At 41.6% G+C, this 15,692-nt stretch overlaps 1 protein-coding gene across 1 annotated transcript; it reads right to left on the reverse strand.

Annotated features, from left to right (window-relative positions):
- Positions 1 to 2,624: 2,624 nt before the first annotated feature.
- dhrs13a.3 (dehydrogenase/reductase (SDR family) member 13a, duplicate 3) lies at positions 2,625 to 5,560 on the reverse strand. The gene is made up of 5 exons (XM_037478912.2): positions 5,315 to 5,560; positions 4,544 to 4,662; positions 3,950 to 4,073; positions 3,489 to 3,815; positions 2,625 to 3,365 (listed from the first exon to the last, which is right to left on the reverse strand). Exons 1-5 carry the CDS (start codon positions 5,439 to 5,441, stop codon positions 3,106 to 3,108), a joined length of 957 nt encoding a protein of 318 aa, XP_037334809.1. The 5' UTR covers positions 5,442 to 5,560; the 3' UTR covers positions 2,625 to 3,105.
- Positions 5,561 to 15,692: the final 10,132 nt, after the last annotated feature.

A 15,692-nucleotide genomic window follows, 5' to 3' on the forward strand; every position in this document is an offset into this window, starting at 1 on the left:
CCAGTTCAAAACATTGGTACTGACGTACCATGCTGTGAATGGATCGGGACCAGTCTACATCCAGGACATGGTGAAACCCTACATCCCAACCCGCACACTCCGATCTGCATCTGCCAAGCTGCTTGTTCCTCCCTCACTGAGAGAAAAGCACTCGGCGAGATCGCGACTCTTCGCTGTCCTGGCTCCGAGATGGTGGAATGAGCTCTCCGATGACATCAGGACTGCAGAGAGCCTCTACATCTTCCGTCGAAAACTCAAGACACACCTTTAGACTCTACCTTGACTAAAACACTAGCAAACCGTAGCACTAACAAATGGTAGCACTTAAATTGTACTTATAATGGCACTTTTCTATAACATGTTTTGAAACCGCTTATTTGATGAAAAATGTACTTTCTTGTTACTTGTTCTTCTGAGTTTGTATCTCTATGTGGAAATGCACTTATTGTACGTCGCTTGGATAAAAGCGTCAGCTAAATGACATGTAATGTAATGCTGAGGTTGTAAGATGTTTTTGAGATTTCTGCATGGATCCCACGGCAGTCCGGGTAGTGAGAACAGCAGAGTCAAACATTAGACAGGGACTTAAGAAAGTCGAAATTATTATTTAAAAAGTCAAAATAATGACTTAAGATATGCGCATGCGCAAGCTCCTTGCAGCTGGTTGTTGACGTCACTACAGTCACAGTGAGGTGTCCCTTGAACCGGGAAGTCTGAATCTGTGAATATCTTGCCAACTTTACCAAACTGTAAACGTTCTACGGACACTTGCACCCACTCACTCCACACGTCATAACAAACAGGGAGGGACAGGGACGTCTGACCTACAGTGGTCCGCTTTTAGTGGGGTCTAAATTATCTTCGGTATTTCCGAGTCTCCAATAAACCAGATAAGGTCGCTGATTTGTCGTTGGTCGCTTTTGACAAAAAATCGCCAATAGGGTTTGGAAAGTCATTCTACCAAACTTCGAAGGAGCAATTAAGTCATAATTTTTTACCTCATAATTTCGACTTCCTTAAGTCAATTTAAAAGGAATCCGCAGATGCATATAGAGAAAGCTAAAAAATTCCTCAAATCTGAAAGAAGACATGTGATGGAAGCAAAATGGACCCACAATCTCCAAATTGTTTAGTGCATGAAATTATGATGTCTGAGATTGAGGCTGTTAACTGTGTTCTGCAGCAAGGGAGAAGAAGTGCTGAGTTGTTACTGGATAGAGACTATATTACCAATAAAGCTGTTCCTCAGAGAGGATTAAAGTGTATCACAGGTCCTTTCAGCATACAGCAGAGGGGGGAGAAGGCCACAGGAGATAGGAATCGATCATGGAAGTGTGTTCCTCCCCACCAACACCGAGGTTAAAGGAGAGTCTGAGCAGAAGAATGTCCTACTGAGTAATTACAAGAGCACCTCTCCTAACACACACTAGTGACCCGACTTTCATGGCTACTCGTGTTAATAATCAGTGCTCATAATGAACAGAATCCATAGGTCTGCTGGGTTAAGGTCCTCAACAACCTTGCTCCAAGCAACAACTGCCAAGGCACAGCATGAAGAGTCGCGCTTTGTTGTTATTAGAACTGTGCTACACTACTGCCCTCCTGTGGATCCACGGGCAAAGACAATTCCAGTGGATTCTGATCATTTTACTTGACCATTTCAGGAGAGTAAACCCATCTCTAGTAGCTTTTGAGACAGATATTATATATGATGGGGTAGGGTTTTCACTTATTTAATAGACCTTATGTCCTGGGTTTTTTTCGTGAGTATGGACTGCATAGCTTGATCTCAAAACACAAAGCTGGGTAGTTTCCATGTGGTTGTATGAACTAAATGATGACTAAATGGTGGTGAAATTGCCTGTGATTCAAAGCACCAGCTAAAATCTTGCCTTGGCCACCAGATTGGTCCACTATGGCTGTGTATGAGTTACTCAGAAGTTCCTTGGTTGGTGTGAGTTTAACTAAGCATCATTGACAGGTGCTTTAACCTGGATTTTGACTGTTGTCTTGTTTTATATGTGTGCACCAGTTTCCTCAGTTAGCAAGCTTTAATGGGAGAATCCAGCACATGCGCATCCGTCTATCATTTTGTCAAACACTGCCAAAACCTGTTGAAAAAGACGGAAACATGAAGCCATGTACACGCTGCTATTATTTGTGTTCTTGTCTGAACCAATTTTGTGTTGCCACAGGATAGAACAAGTAGCATCTCTAACACGGAAAGGGTCACAATCACACAAAAAAAGAATAGATCAAATAGTATTACTTGATGGTATTATAGGAAAGTGAAGAAACTGTTCCTCAACCTCTCTGTTCTGTTGGGGCGGGGGGCAGGGCAAGGGCTGGTCTTTTACGGTCGCATCAGGCATCTTTCCCACCTCCTGGTATAAATGCCACACCGTATGATGGGGCGTTCTAATCCCGCTGAGTGCTGTTCCTGAACCAGCCGTTGATGCTGCCTGTGAGGATGAACTCTATGTTGAGAAAGACTTGAGGAGCAGCCTGAAGTCCCTAAAACGTTGGAGGTGGTAGGGATGCTGACAAGCTTTCCTCACCAAAGTGTTAATATAAGAGGACCTTGACCCCTGGCAACACTGTGACACACGTGGGAACAATGGAATAACGGACTGGGTGAACAAGGTAAGGTTTTATGTTTATTTTCACTGTGGTGAATTCTGGCCCTTTAGCCAAACTTTAGCTGACACTATTCCCCCTTCGTCATAAAAACTGATCCACAAAAAGATTGCATAGTATAAATAAAGCACATGCCGCTGAATTAATTGAGAAGATGTAATGTCCACTTAGAACCAAAGACAGCACAAAGTCATTGCAACATCAAGAGAACTTTTGACATTTCTGGTCCAACGCAGCATTTACCTAAAAAACGTGCTCTACTCCCCCCTGGATAAAATTGTAGCAAGAAAATCACAGTGACGTGTGATTAACTGCCATTAGGAAAAACAACAGGCACAAGTGTAAGATGTGATTATTATTATAATATTAATATTATTATAATATTTTGAGAAAAAAGAAGTAAGAAGTAAACCAACAATAAGCCCCTGACTCTGGAGACCTGTGATGATGATAAGAGTGATCAGTAGGCTATGATAAACCGGTTAACCTCTCGCTCAATTCCCACAGCTTCCTTGCCAGGGCGTCATCTCTTCCCTTGGCTCCCACTTGTTGCAGTGCACAGCTCGAGAAGTAACGTCCGCTGAGAGACTCAATGCCCTCCTGCAGTGCACAGTACACGGTAGTCTGGGATCCCCCCTCAGGGTCCAGGAAGAAGAGCTTGGCAAAGGGCATCACAAGCAGCTGCAGCCACAGGCTCATACTACGACACAGTTCTGTGCTGATGACTCCTGGAAAGAGAAATGGTCAAAACATGTGAAGTCTGTGTACACTCTCAACTCTTTGGGGTAAATTCTGAGAATCACTTAATTTTCTGCCATCATTCCTATGTAAAATGTGCACAGGGCACTTGCCTGGGTAAAGGCTGTAGCAGGTGACACCGGTACCCTCCAGCTGGTTGGCCAGCTCCCTGGTGAAGAGTACATTGAACAGCTTGCTGTTGCAGTAGGCTCGAAAGTTGTGCCAGGTTGACTGACTAGACACAGAGTCCTTCTTGGAAGACAGCATGGGGAAGTTGGCGGTGCCGAAGCGGTGCAGAAGTGCTGCCACGGTAACCACACGACTGGGGCAACACTGCTGCAGTTTCTCCAGGAGAAGGTTGGTCAGCAGAAAGTGACCCAGGTGGTTGACTCCGAGGGCCATGCCAAAACCATCTTCAGTGCGTCCTGGACCTATCACATCTGAAACAGTTGTTCAATTACTTCTAACTCCATTTTACAGCATTGCTGTGGAGGAGCGAGTCCTTTAACAGGGCTCATATGAGGGAAAATAAACGCACCACAGAGGGATACGCCAACATTATTAGCATCGTCACCTGCATTGTTGATAAGGATGTCCAGTCTGGGTTCAGTTTTCAGGAAGGTTTCAGCAAAGCAGCGAACAGACTTTAAACTTGCAAGATCCAACTGCATGAACACCACCTGATTGTTCCCACTCTCCTGAAGGAAAATAAAGTGGCTGCAACACAAAAATCTACCAAAACTGACATGACAAATAACAGTATTTAATTACGACCACATTATTACAAATGTGCAGAAGCTATCCGCAAGGCTAAGTGTGGGTCAACAAAAGACTTCCTGAAATGCTAGAGCAAAACTACTAAACAATGTGAATACTACACTCAGTTTGCTATGAACGCCTTGCTAAGGCAGTCTGACAGAACAATACATCTTTCTTTCATAAATAATTGAATGCCGACTTTTAATTCAAACTATTTGATTCAACTACACAATCGTATTGACAGGTCTTTCTATCATGATTTATGCCAGTGGGCAGGGGAGGGAAGGATAAATGAATTTTAAGTATATCTCAAGTTAATGCTTTATAGTCAACTTTCAGAGAAGTCAATGGCATCTGAACTGGAGTTCTCATTGTCATCCTGTGACTATGGAACTCACACAGTACTTACTGTCCGGATGTCGAAAGCAGCAGCCTCAGCTTTGTCCTTGTTGCGGCAGGCCAGGATCACCCTGGCTCCTCTCTTTGCCAGATCTAGAGCCGTGACTTTGCCGATACCAGTGTGGCTTCCTGTGCAGGGACAACCAGTTGCATCCATCAAACTCAACAAAACAATGAAAACAGTGTTTCTTCTTCCATTATATTAGTTGGGCTCCCTTCGCTTTAACTTAATTTTGTTTATATGTGATTACTATCTATATAGCCTGATTGCATTTAAGGTTGTATTTCCAAATGAACGGGTCTATCTATACCTTGTTATTTTACTAAACATATTGAAAATCCTTATATAATTTATTTATTATTTATATGTACAGGCGTAGAGAAACAACGCAGTAGAAAATGCACATTTCATCACACAAAACAAAATATTAAAATAAACAAATCAAACAATAGGTCAATGACCTAACCAAAGAAATAACAGTGCTGAAATGTTACAGTAGTGTGAATCATTTAGCGAGATGATTTGACTTATTCTAAAGGAATATCTATATCCATATTATAACTTGTCTTTGAGACACCAGCTGGCGGCTGGGAGATGAACTTTGGCTTTGCCAACAAGCAGCGTTTATAATGCTTCTTCAGAGAATGTATCGAGTTTAGTCGGTCGGCCAGTAAGTTACATTGTAAGCTAACGGAAGGGGATTCATATTAACATATGAAACAGGAGTTTAAAGCTAACGTGTTTTAACATGTCAAGGAACTAGAAACTCAGGCTCGTTACCTGTAACAATGATCGTCTTCCCATTCAGCTTCACTGAGCTGGAGAACGTAGCTCCCTTGAACACACTGTAATAGAGTAGAATGTAAAATAAAAGGGCTCCTGCAACGAGCCAAAGCAGCGCAGACATCACTGCACTGCGCCACACAGAGTAGCGTGGGATTCGGTGCTGTGAACGCAATGTTCATCTTCTTCGATTTGTGTACCGGATTGAGCCGACTGTATTTTAAACGTAACACCCTGTTTAAGACTTTCAAAATAAGTGTTTCTCAACCGAAACATTTCTTTCGGTTTGTTAATCGCGAAGGTAACCTGATTTAAAATTATGGAAGCTTGGAAATGAATAAGATCTATTTTTAAAAATATCGTAAAGAATTTGCTTTAAACGTCCGTCCAAAACTGACAGCTCTGCATCCGGTTAGGCTTCCGATTCAGCGTTAATGAATCGGCAGAAAGTACGATCCAAACAGAATGCTGTCTGCATTCACAAATATTCTGTAATACTTTGTACTTAAAGTGCCGTGACGGAAATAGTGTGATTTTATATAAAAATGACATGAAAAAGAATGTAATAAAATTACATATAATTATTTAAAATTATGTTATTAGACCTTTCCAGTGCACGTAAGAACGGACTCGGGAGACGGACTCGGAAGTCCTGACTAGCGGATTCGGGAGAACGGAGAAAGGTAGTTCCCGCAATTGTAATAGCAGCTGACTTTATGAAGTCACCACGTCAGCTGGTCTTGCTAATACATTTGAATTGAGTTCTTGACTTGCTAAGTATTTTTCAATCAAGCTTTTGTTTCGTTTCCATTTAAAATAAGAAATAGTTGTTATGTTTCAGAGCGTCATATTAAAGTTGCGGTTTACCTCCCTACCTGAGGGGGGTGCTGTTATAATTTGCTTTGCTCTGTGCCTCTTTTCTTTGCAGGTGATTGGACGTCGACGTATGGACGTTTTTCACAACTTCCGTATTTGTTACCGGAAATCGTTGTGGTAATCTTCTTCCTGTCTGATTAGAGCAACGGTAAACCAATAGTGCAAGCAAAGAGAAAAAGTTATTGTAGCGTACCGGGCTGTTCTTGTTATTCCCCAAAACAGCCAAATCTTCCTTTCCTGTTGATGGTGATGTTTGACGAAAATGGATTCAGGCTATCCGGCGGAATGACGGACCAAACTTTACCAGTTTGCACTTTAGCCGACACTCATCCGTGGTCAACTCAGCCGACGCTTGAATTTTAGTGCACGTGTATGCTGATAATTACGGTATTGAGCAAGTAAATTGAATAAAAACAATTTAATCAAAGATTCTGGACAATGACTGATGTATGTGTGTTCGGGACCAGTCTGACTACTCTTGTACAATAAATGCAATATTTTTACTGTACATTTTTAGAGATTTCCAAAGTAAAAGCCCCATATCTATTTTTGCAAGTTCAAAAAGATAATTTCTCCATATTTGAACTGCAATAAAAACAGATTCCTCAATAGTTTCTAGACAAGGACCAATGAATTTGTGTTAAGGGCCTCTCTGACTACTAGGATGATGAATATTAAATAATTTTACTGTACAGATTTGGAGATTTCTACAAAGAAAAAGCCCTAAAATTGCACGTTAAAAAAAAAACATTTCTTAAAGTTTGAATTGCAATAAAAACAGATTTCCTAATAGTTCCAGGCAAAGACCAATGTACATGTGTTAAGGAACTCTCTGACTACTAGAATGCTGATTATAAAATATTTATAGTTTACAAATAAAGATCCTGGGAACTCAGGTACAGGGGATAGAGATTGGTAAATGTTCTTGATTTTGTCAGTGAAAAAGTGGAGGAATGAGTTGCAGAAATCCGGAGTAGAGGTAGGGAGGGTGTTGGTCCGAGGGTTGATGAGGTTGTTCAGTATGGAGAAGAGGGTTCTGGGGTTTTTGCAGGGGTGGGTGAGGATGGTGGAGAGGTAGGCAGATTTGGCAGCAATGAGGGCGTCTTTGTAAGCAGTGAGATGGAGTTTATAGGTTTCATGATGGACAGTGAGGGATGATTTCTTTGCCAGACGTTCAAGTTGGCGGCCAGTTTGTTTTATTTTCCGGAGTGTAGGTGTGTACCAGGGTGAAGAGGTGTTGAAAGTGACAGTTTTTGTTTTGAGGGGGGCCAGAGTGTTGAGGGAGGTAGACAAGGTGGAGTTGAGGTGGTTTGTGAGGTCGTGAGGTGAGGATTGAGTCCAGGTGGAGAGTGGCGGAGAGCAGGTCAGAGAGATGGTGTGGGTCAATTGATTTGAGGTTGCGGATGGAGATTTCTCTGAAGAGGCGGGGGCGTGGGGTTGAAGAAGGGATGGTGAACGGTATCAATTTGTGATCAGAGAGGGGAAAGAGGCATGGATTGAGGTTGAGGACCGGTTGGTTTGTGGAGCAGACCAGGTCGAGGATGTGTCCTTTTTCATGGGTGGGGAATGTGACATGTTGGGTGAGAGAGAAGTAGTAAGATGGTGAATTCTGATGATAGTTTGCAGGAGGGAGAGTCCATGTGGATGTTTAAGTCGCCTAGTAGCAGCAGACGCGGAGAGAGAGATGAGGCCAGTGGCTATTTTGTTTCGGTGGCCAGTAAATGAGGATGACTGTCATGGAGGAAGGAGCTGTGAAGGCGAGATATTCAAACGATGATACTGGGGGGAGGGTGAGTTGTGTGATCCGGAAGTTCTGATTGAAAATAACGACGAGGCCACCTCAACGACGGAAGGGGCGGGATTTGCAGATGTAGTTGTAGCCAGGGGGGATGCTTGGTTGAGGGAGAAGAAGTCATTGGGTTGTTGCCAGGTTTCAGTGAGCAGAAGGAAGTCCAGAGTGTTGTTAAGGATTAGTTCATGAAGGGCAGGGGCTTTATTGTTGAGGGATCGGGTGTTGAGGAGGGCAAAGTTGGCATGGCGAGAGGGTGGTGGGAGGGGGGCAGGCTAGAAAGATCTGAGGATGTCCAGGTTAGCGGCGCGTGTGGTCAGTTAAGGGGCGACAGAACCACTGTAGTCCAGTCCGGGGCCCTTTCTCAATACCTGAGACGGCGAGAACGGACTGGCGTTCCCGCGAGAATAGACTTGGGAGACTGACTCGGGAGTCCTGACTCGCAGGTTCGGGAGAACGGAGAACGGTCATTTCCGCAATTGGAACAGCAGCTGACTTGGTGACGTCACCACGTCAGCTGGTCTTGCTAATATGTTTTAATTTAGTTTTTGACTTAAATATTTTACTATTAACAAGCTTTTGGTAAATGGTATATAATATTGAGCACCATATATATAATCAGTCATAAAATAATTAGCTTTATCATTTTAGGAGGAGGAGGTTGGATACAGTAACAAAAAATAAACTATTATACAAAACTTCAGTCATAAAATTACATTACTTAAATAAAGTAGTATTTAAAAACTTCGACACAAAGTTGTGTTTATTTTCATCTGTCGCTGTTGCCTGTTGCTGAGGTGAAATGCATTCTGGGATATTTGGCTCTCACAAGAACAGACGAGCCTGCTCCGATGCATGCCCGGTAAAATGGGCGGGGCGAGTCACATCCGGGTATTATGACCGTTGTCGGCCAGATGCGGACTTTAGAATTGGAACAGTACTCGGGCTGCAACTGATGACGTTTCACGAGTCCACGAAAACAAAAGTCCACTCAAGAACGCATATTGAGAAAGGGCCCGGGTTTTCTGTGCAGCCTGATGGTGCGTTCAGCCCCATAAGAGCCAGTGGGTGAAGCATTCTGATGACGTGGGACCGGTGCGACAGAGCTGCAGGTGACCAGATGGATGGAATGGAATGTCCGTGGTGGAAGAGAACAAACTTGCGGCGAGAGCTTCTGTGGATGTAACGGGGTCGACGTAGAAGTCCGAGTTCTCTGATGATTGGGATGCAGGATGGAATTAAGTAGTTGACGAGTTGGACCAGTTGCAGAGTTGAGTATTTGATCATGGTAGGAAGGAAGTGTCACATCGAGATTCCTAGCAGTCAAAGTGGGCGTTAACAATCGGGTCCTGGGTAGGAGAACCGTTTCTTGGAAAGAGAAGTAGTTCACTCTAGTCGTGGCTGATTTTCAGATGGTGAGCGGACATCCACAGATAGATGTCAGTCAGACAGGCAGAGATCCGTGCCACCACCTGAGTGTCTGAGTGAGGGAAGGAGAGAATTAGCTGGGTGTCATCATAGCTGTGGTAGGAGATACCATGCGAGCGAATGACAGAGCGAGATAATGGGTGTAGATAGAGAAGAGGAGGGGACCCAGGACGGAGCCCTGAGTAACTCCAGTAGTAAGAGGACAAGGTTCTGACACAGATCCTCTCCAGGTTACCTGGTAAGTGCGGCCCTCAAGGTAGGATGAGAGAGGGGTGAGAGCAGAGCCTGAGACACCAAGTTCCTGAAGGGAGGAAATAAGGATCTGGTGTTTTACTTTGCCAAATGCAGCAGAAAGGTCAAGATGGATGAGGACAGAGGACCCAGCTCCAGCAGTGTGGAGTTGCTCTGAGACAGCGAGGAGAGCAGTCTCTGTGGAATGCCCCACCTTGAAGCCTGACTGGTGGGGGTCAAGGAGGTTGTTACGGTGGAGATAGCAGATAATGACTTGCTACATTCTTCATCAATTTGGAATGGAATGATTAAAAAGTAAAAATGTAATACATAACATAACGGATTAAATGGTGTAATATTTAAGATGATGAAGGGAGTAGATCAAAGTGTAATTCAATGGTATGATCGGATAAATAATAATATATATAAGTATATTTTTTTCATCTTTTGCATCAAACATTTTGTTCGGAAGGTTAATATGTAACTCATTGTTAGGTATTAGTTGTGTAATTATATATGTTATTAGGTTTTATGATAGCATAACAGCATTTAGTGCCCAAATTTGTTCTTATATTTAAAATTAAATGACCATTAAAAGATGTTCTGAACACATGCATCAATCATAGTTTGGACTTATTGAGAAAAGAATTTTCATTCGTGATTCAAACATTGAGAGATTACCCTTTTGACATTGTTAAAATAGGACTTCTACTTTGTATAATTCTCTGAATTTAATATTACTGTACAGGCGAAGTCAGAGAGGTTCTTAATCGATGTACATTGGTCTATGTGGAATTATTAGATTCTGTCCACCTCCAGAGCCTGTGTTTGAGCGGTGCCAAAAGCGGAAGCTATTGACGTTTGCATTCAGCTAACATTATTGTCGCTACACACAAGACGTTCACTTGGACAACCATACAGAACAAATTGATACCACAATGCTTAATTAAAAGCAGACTGTAATGCTTTATTAAGGTAATCTATATCCTCTATACTCTACATACATTATGTCTAAGTGGAAATGCTAATGATTTGTCATTCTACGTTAGTTAACAGTTAGCCATATCTCTCTCACTTAAGTAAACGTGATACTGATGGACAAATTCCTCATGAAAAAATGTGTACCATTTATTTATTTTGTTCTATTTTGTGACAGAGTTTTCCTCCACCAGTATTGCCACGTCAGCAAATGTAATTTTAGGTAAATCTGTGAGCGAAGTTGTGAAGTCCATTATCTCCTGATGTGTTGACGCTTGACAGGAAGTCCACTTCCACATTTCAGTTTTTTGTGAAAAAGGTCTATAAGTGTGATCCTGTGGGAGCCAGCCCACAACTTTTTTTTGCCTGTCTCTCCAGCCTCCAACCGGGCCATGCTGCACCTTACAGATCTTTGGGTGGTGGGGTTAGCAAGGGAGTCTGCAGGGGTAGGGACGAGAAGCCCTTTGTTTGTTTTCTCCAGTTTTTGGATAGGGAGATAGGTGAGAGGTATGTGGTTCAACTAAGTTGATCAAATGTCCCATTATCCAGCTCAAATTAACAAGATGATTGACATCAGGCTATCTCAGTTCCTCAAAGGCAGAGCCGCGCTCAAAACGCCTTGTTAGTTTGAACCAGATGTCAGTTACCAGGATAAACGCGCGAGTGCGTTTTTACATCAGAAGGCGGACGAGTCGATCATGGAAACAAGGATTTTTCAACAGTACAACGGCAAATACGCGTTTTTTTCTCCCCTGACAAGCAGGAGGTGATCATGAATCATTTCTGTCGGATGAATAGAACGTATTGTACATCGTTTACGTTGTTTATTCTGTACGACCATCGCAGTCTGTTCATCCCGGGGGAGGATCCTCCTCTGTCTCTGTAAAGGTTTCTTCCCTTTATTCTCTCCATTGAAGGGTTTTATATTGTTTGGAGAGTTTTTCCTGTGCCAATGTGAGAGTTTCATATGTGTACAGACTGTAAAGCCCTCTGAGGGAAATTTGCACCCCCCCCCCCCTCAGCGATAAAGCATCACACACAAGTCAACGTTAAATGTGTATTGGTAAAATATAGGCTCATTTTAAGTGCTTCATCACTCTAATAATCAGATTATAATTCTTTAAATGTGCTAGGAGGCTTTATTGAATGCATCTTCATCCAATGAGAATAATGATCTCAACACTTTCAGAATAAGTAGATATAAGCAATCCCAAAGAGTCTAATTGATAGATTGATAGTTATGAATAGTTATCAGGATATATATACTGTATCAGCTTATGTATCATATGTATGTGTATATGTGTGCGTGTAGATGACCATACAGAACTAGGTGTGTGTGTAAATTATGAGATTTATGCTCCTGTTTGTGTGCTCTTTACATTTCTTTTCTATAGAGCACATGTTTTGACAATGCAGGAAATGATGCTGTGACCATGTTAGGCAAATATGGGAACTGAGGGATGAAGGAGTACAGGAAGCAGGAAGATAAATCACTATCTAACACAGTGCTCCTAACACAGAATGGTACAGAGGGGGGAACACCTAAACATCCTGGGCAACAGCTGTCTGAGACGAAATTGGTTTAAACTAGTTTTCAAGGGCATGAGGAGATTATAAAAAGGGTCAGAGTCGGACAGCAGGCAGAATGGATCGCTTTCTGATCTGTGTGTAGAGTCTCCAGGTGCACCAGCGGCGAATCGCTCAATGTATCTTTTTCTCTTCCAAATAAATGTTAACTTGACGTGTCGGATTCTTCTCATCAACCAACTCTGAGGAATTGAAAAAAAAAACAGAATCCGTGTCTGGTCGAATCGGTATATATCTATTGTTCATAATAAGAAATTTGATCAATTGAAGCAGTGAAACATCGCCACACTGTACAGACATGTACAGTATGAGAGACAGTCCGTAGGGCAGTAGGTGAGACAGTCTGCGGGACAGTGGATGGTCGGCTGTAGCGTGTGGTGTTCATCACGTAACGTAACGGCTCGGGAAAATCTTGTAAATAAATTATTCCAGTCTTCAGCGTCGATGGTGCTTATACAGCAGTTTTTCGATGTGTTGCTTTGGTGATTTAGCCAAACCTGCTTCGAAAAACCAGATCTATGTCATCTAATCCTGAAAATTATCCGGCTAACTCAGTTAGCCACGTACGAGGAACAGGGCCCTGTACTTTCGTTTGATCCTTTGTGTGGTCCAGGTAAGTTAGGGGACCTGCACAGTGTGTTTTGGGCCACGCTCACCTTAAAGGGAGCTCATGACCCCGTACTTACAATAATAACAATTGTAAACGATAAAGCTGCAACATTGGTCTTAATTTGGGATACCAAATTACTAGAAAATGCATGTCCTGTTGAAAATGCGTTGGAATGCAAAAAGCTGAAATTTAAAAAAATTGCTTAAAATACAGAAATGAAAAAAGCTGAAATTAATTCTAAACATTGCTGAAAGAATAGAAACAGGAGAAGCTGAAATACAATTTAAAATATGCTGAAAATACAGAAATGAGGGAAGCTGAAATGAACTTGAAAGAATTGCAAAAAAATCAGAAATGGGAGATGCTTCTATGTATTTGAAAAAATACAGAACTAATAAAAGCTTAAATTACTTCTAAACATTGCTGAAAGAATAGAAATAGGAAAAGCTGAGAATTTAAAAATACATTTTTTGTAGTAATATAAGGTTTAGTACTAGTTATAGTTGTAATTGTGGTACCAGTGGTACTAGCAGTAGAAGAAGTAAGTACTAGTTTCACTAGAATTTGAAAGCAATTGTGGTGCACCTATGGTTGAGGTACAGATAATCATGAGGCTTTTATTTTGAAATTATGGTATTGGGTGAGGGGGTGGAGAGAGAGAATATTTGTCTTTCAAACTAAGAAACTATTAATTGATAGGCCTCATCAAACATTACAGTAAGAATTCTGTCCATGGGGGGTTGTTTTAAAATGATGAGAGAAGGTGGAGAGAAGGAGGTCATGTCAGGCTGCACTAATCAGCTAATATGGATCAGCTGTGAGTCACAGAGCCCCAGCGAGTTGCCGTGTCAACGGAGCAGGTGCGGTCACGGAACGAGCTCACAGGGGCAGACAGTGAGTTACTCAGAATCCATACCTCAAACAAATGCCCCCTGGAGCAAAATTATTTGGGGTAGCCAAGAAATAATGGTATCGTGAGAGACACAAGACTCTACCGAACGCATGAGTGTAGTTTTAATGTCTCTATGTGTTTTAAAACTGCTCAACTAGCAGTTTACAAAACATGTACCTTCTGGGTTTTTTTTAAATATGTTGGCAGATTTGTATTGAAGCCTATGGGGCTTGGGACTTTGTCTCACTCTCGAGCTCCTCACGCAAAAAGTAGATATCTGTGGGATTCCATACTCATATGAGTCCGCCCAGCACAAGCACGGCATCGTTTTAATCTAGAAATTAAGCCTTAGTATTATAGATATCAACAAGCTGTTTCTTTAAATAAAATTGTTAAGACTTGTGTCAACGTTTTAAAGTTCAAATGGTGTCTCTAGCTAAAAGATTGGAAAAGCTTAAAAAGTTGAAAGCTGAAGAGGTTTTGAGAGGATTTGAAAATGAACTCTATTGGAAACCATGTTTAAAAAGTTTATGATTTTAATTAATATAAATTCAATTATAAGATCTAAAAAGTTGAAAATATTTGAACGGTCTTAATAGCTGAAAGTGTGAAGGAGTTTTAGCGTGCAACGGAAGATATAGAATAATAATTGACCAACAATAAGATGTCGGAATAAATATTCGACTAACAATACTTGGAATACATCAATGGATACTAACAATGAATTGATTAAAGATTCGAAGAACAAAACTTGGAATGCATCAATGCATGTAAAAAAAGCTTTCAAAAAATAAAGATTCCCCAACTGAATGCGCAATGTTCCTTGGTTGGGTGTATGGATGTAAATCTGTGCCATCGGGGGTTGAAATAAAAAGGTGATTGAATTTCTAGCACTGAATATTTATGCATTGATATTATGTGCCTGAATGTTTTTCAACATTAAAACACTGAAAAAAAATTCAACCTAAAAAAACTGTTAAAAGTGGTCGGTGGAAGGATCCTTTTTCTGAGCGGCACAAGACGTTCTCAGTTGGGTATTAAGCGGCATTCAAAGTCCACGTAACGTTAAATGAGTATTCATGACCATGGGTAAACTTTATTGAGGATCTGGGACAACACAGCGACCTGCAAGTAGCGCAGTCTTAAATAAAAGGATGTACGTCTTAATGTGAGGCTTTAGAATTGAACTCAAAGGGATCCTGTATGTGCTCATAAAGTCTGAAACGAGAACCCATTTTTCAATGACGGTGTTACGTGCCTACTGGTTTTTGAACCTACTGCTTTTTGAACTACTGGTTTGGCTACGGGTGCATGTTTGTTTTCCGCCGACAGGCAGGTGTTGTCTGCCTCGTCACTTGAGTCGTCACACATTTGCAAACATATTGTTGAAAATGTTCAAAAATGCATCCCATATCCATTGCAGCGATTACGATTGTATAAGTGAGCACTACGTCACTGCCATGTATAAAGAAATACATAACAGAGCATTAATTAAAAGATCGCCACAACCGGGATTTGAACCGTGTCGCGCAAAATAACGTTGTGCCACAAAATGGCTGCGCTACACACTCGGCCAACCGAGCTCATTGGATTTTAAGCTGATTTTTGTACTTGGAATAAAGTTGTATATCGTCAGTGGCAAGCAAACGTTTTGGTTCAGGGTGAACATTATATGTTCTTTTATGTATTTCTTCATACGTTGCCACACTGATGGCATAAAGAAGAGTTAAAGCCCTGTTATTATTGGACATGGCTACAATCTGAAGCTGAAGGTGCATTGGGTGCTCGCTCCTTTAGCTTGACGCACGCTCCTGATCTTGAATCTAGAATCGATTGCTCTACCTTAGTGTCCCGGATGTGTTTTTGCGGCTGAATTTTTTGGGTTGAATATTAATATAACCTTCATTTCTTTTGCGGCTGAATATTTTAAAAGTGATTTTTTTTAGGTTGAATTTTTTTGCGGTGTTTTAATGTTGAAAAACAT

This window comes from Pungitius pungitius, chromosome 3 (genome assembly GCF_949316345.1).
Source record: "Pungitius pungitius chromosome 3, fPunPun2.1, whole genome shotgun sequence".
Classification (NCBI taxonomy): Eukaryota; Metazoa; Chordata; class Actinopteri; order Perciformes; family Gasterosteidae; genus Pungitius; species Pungitius pungitius.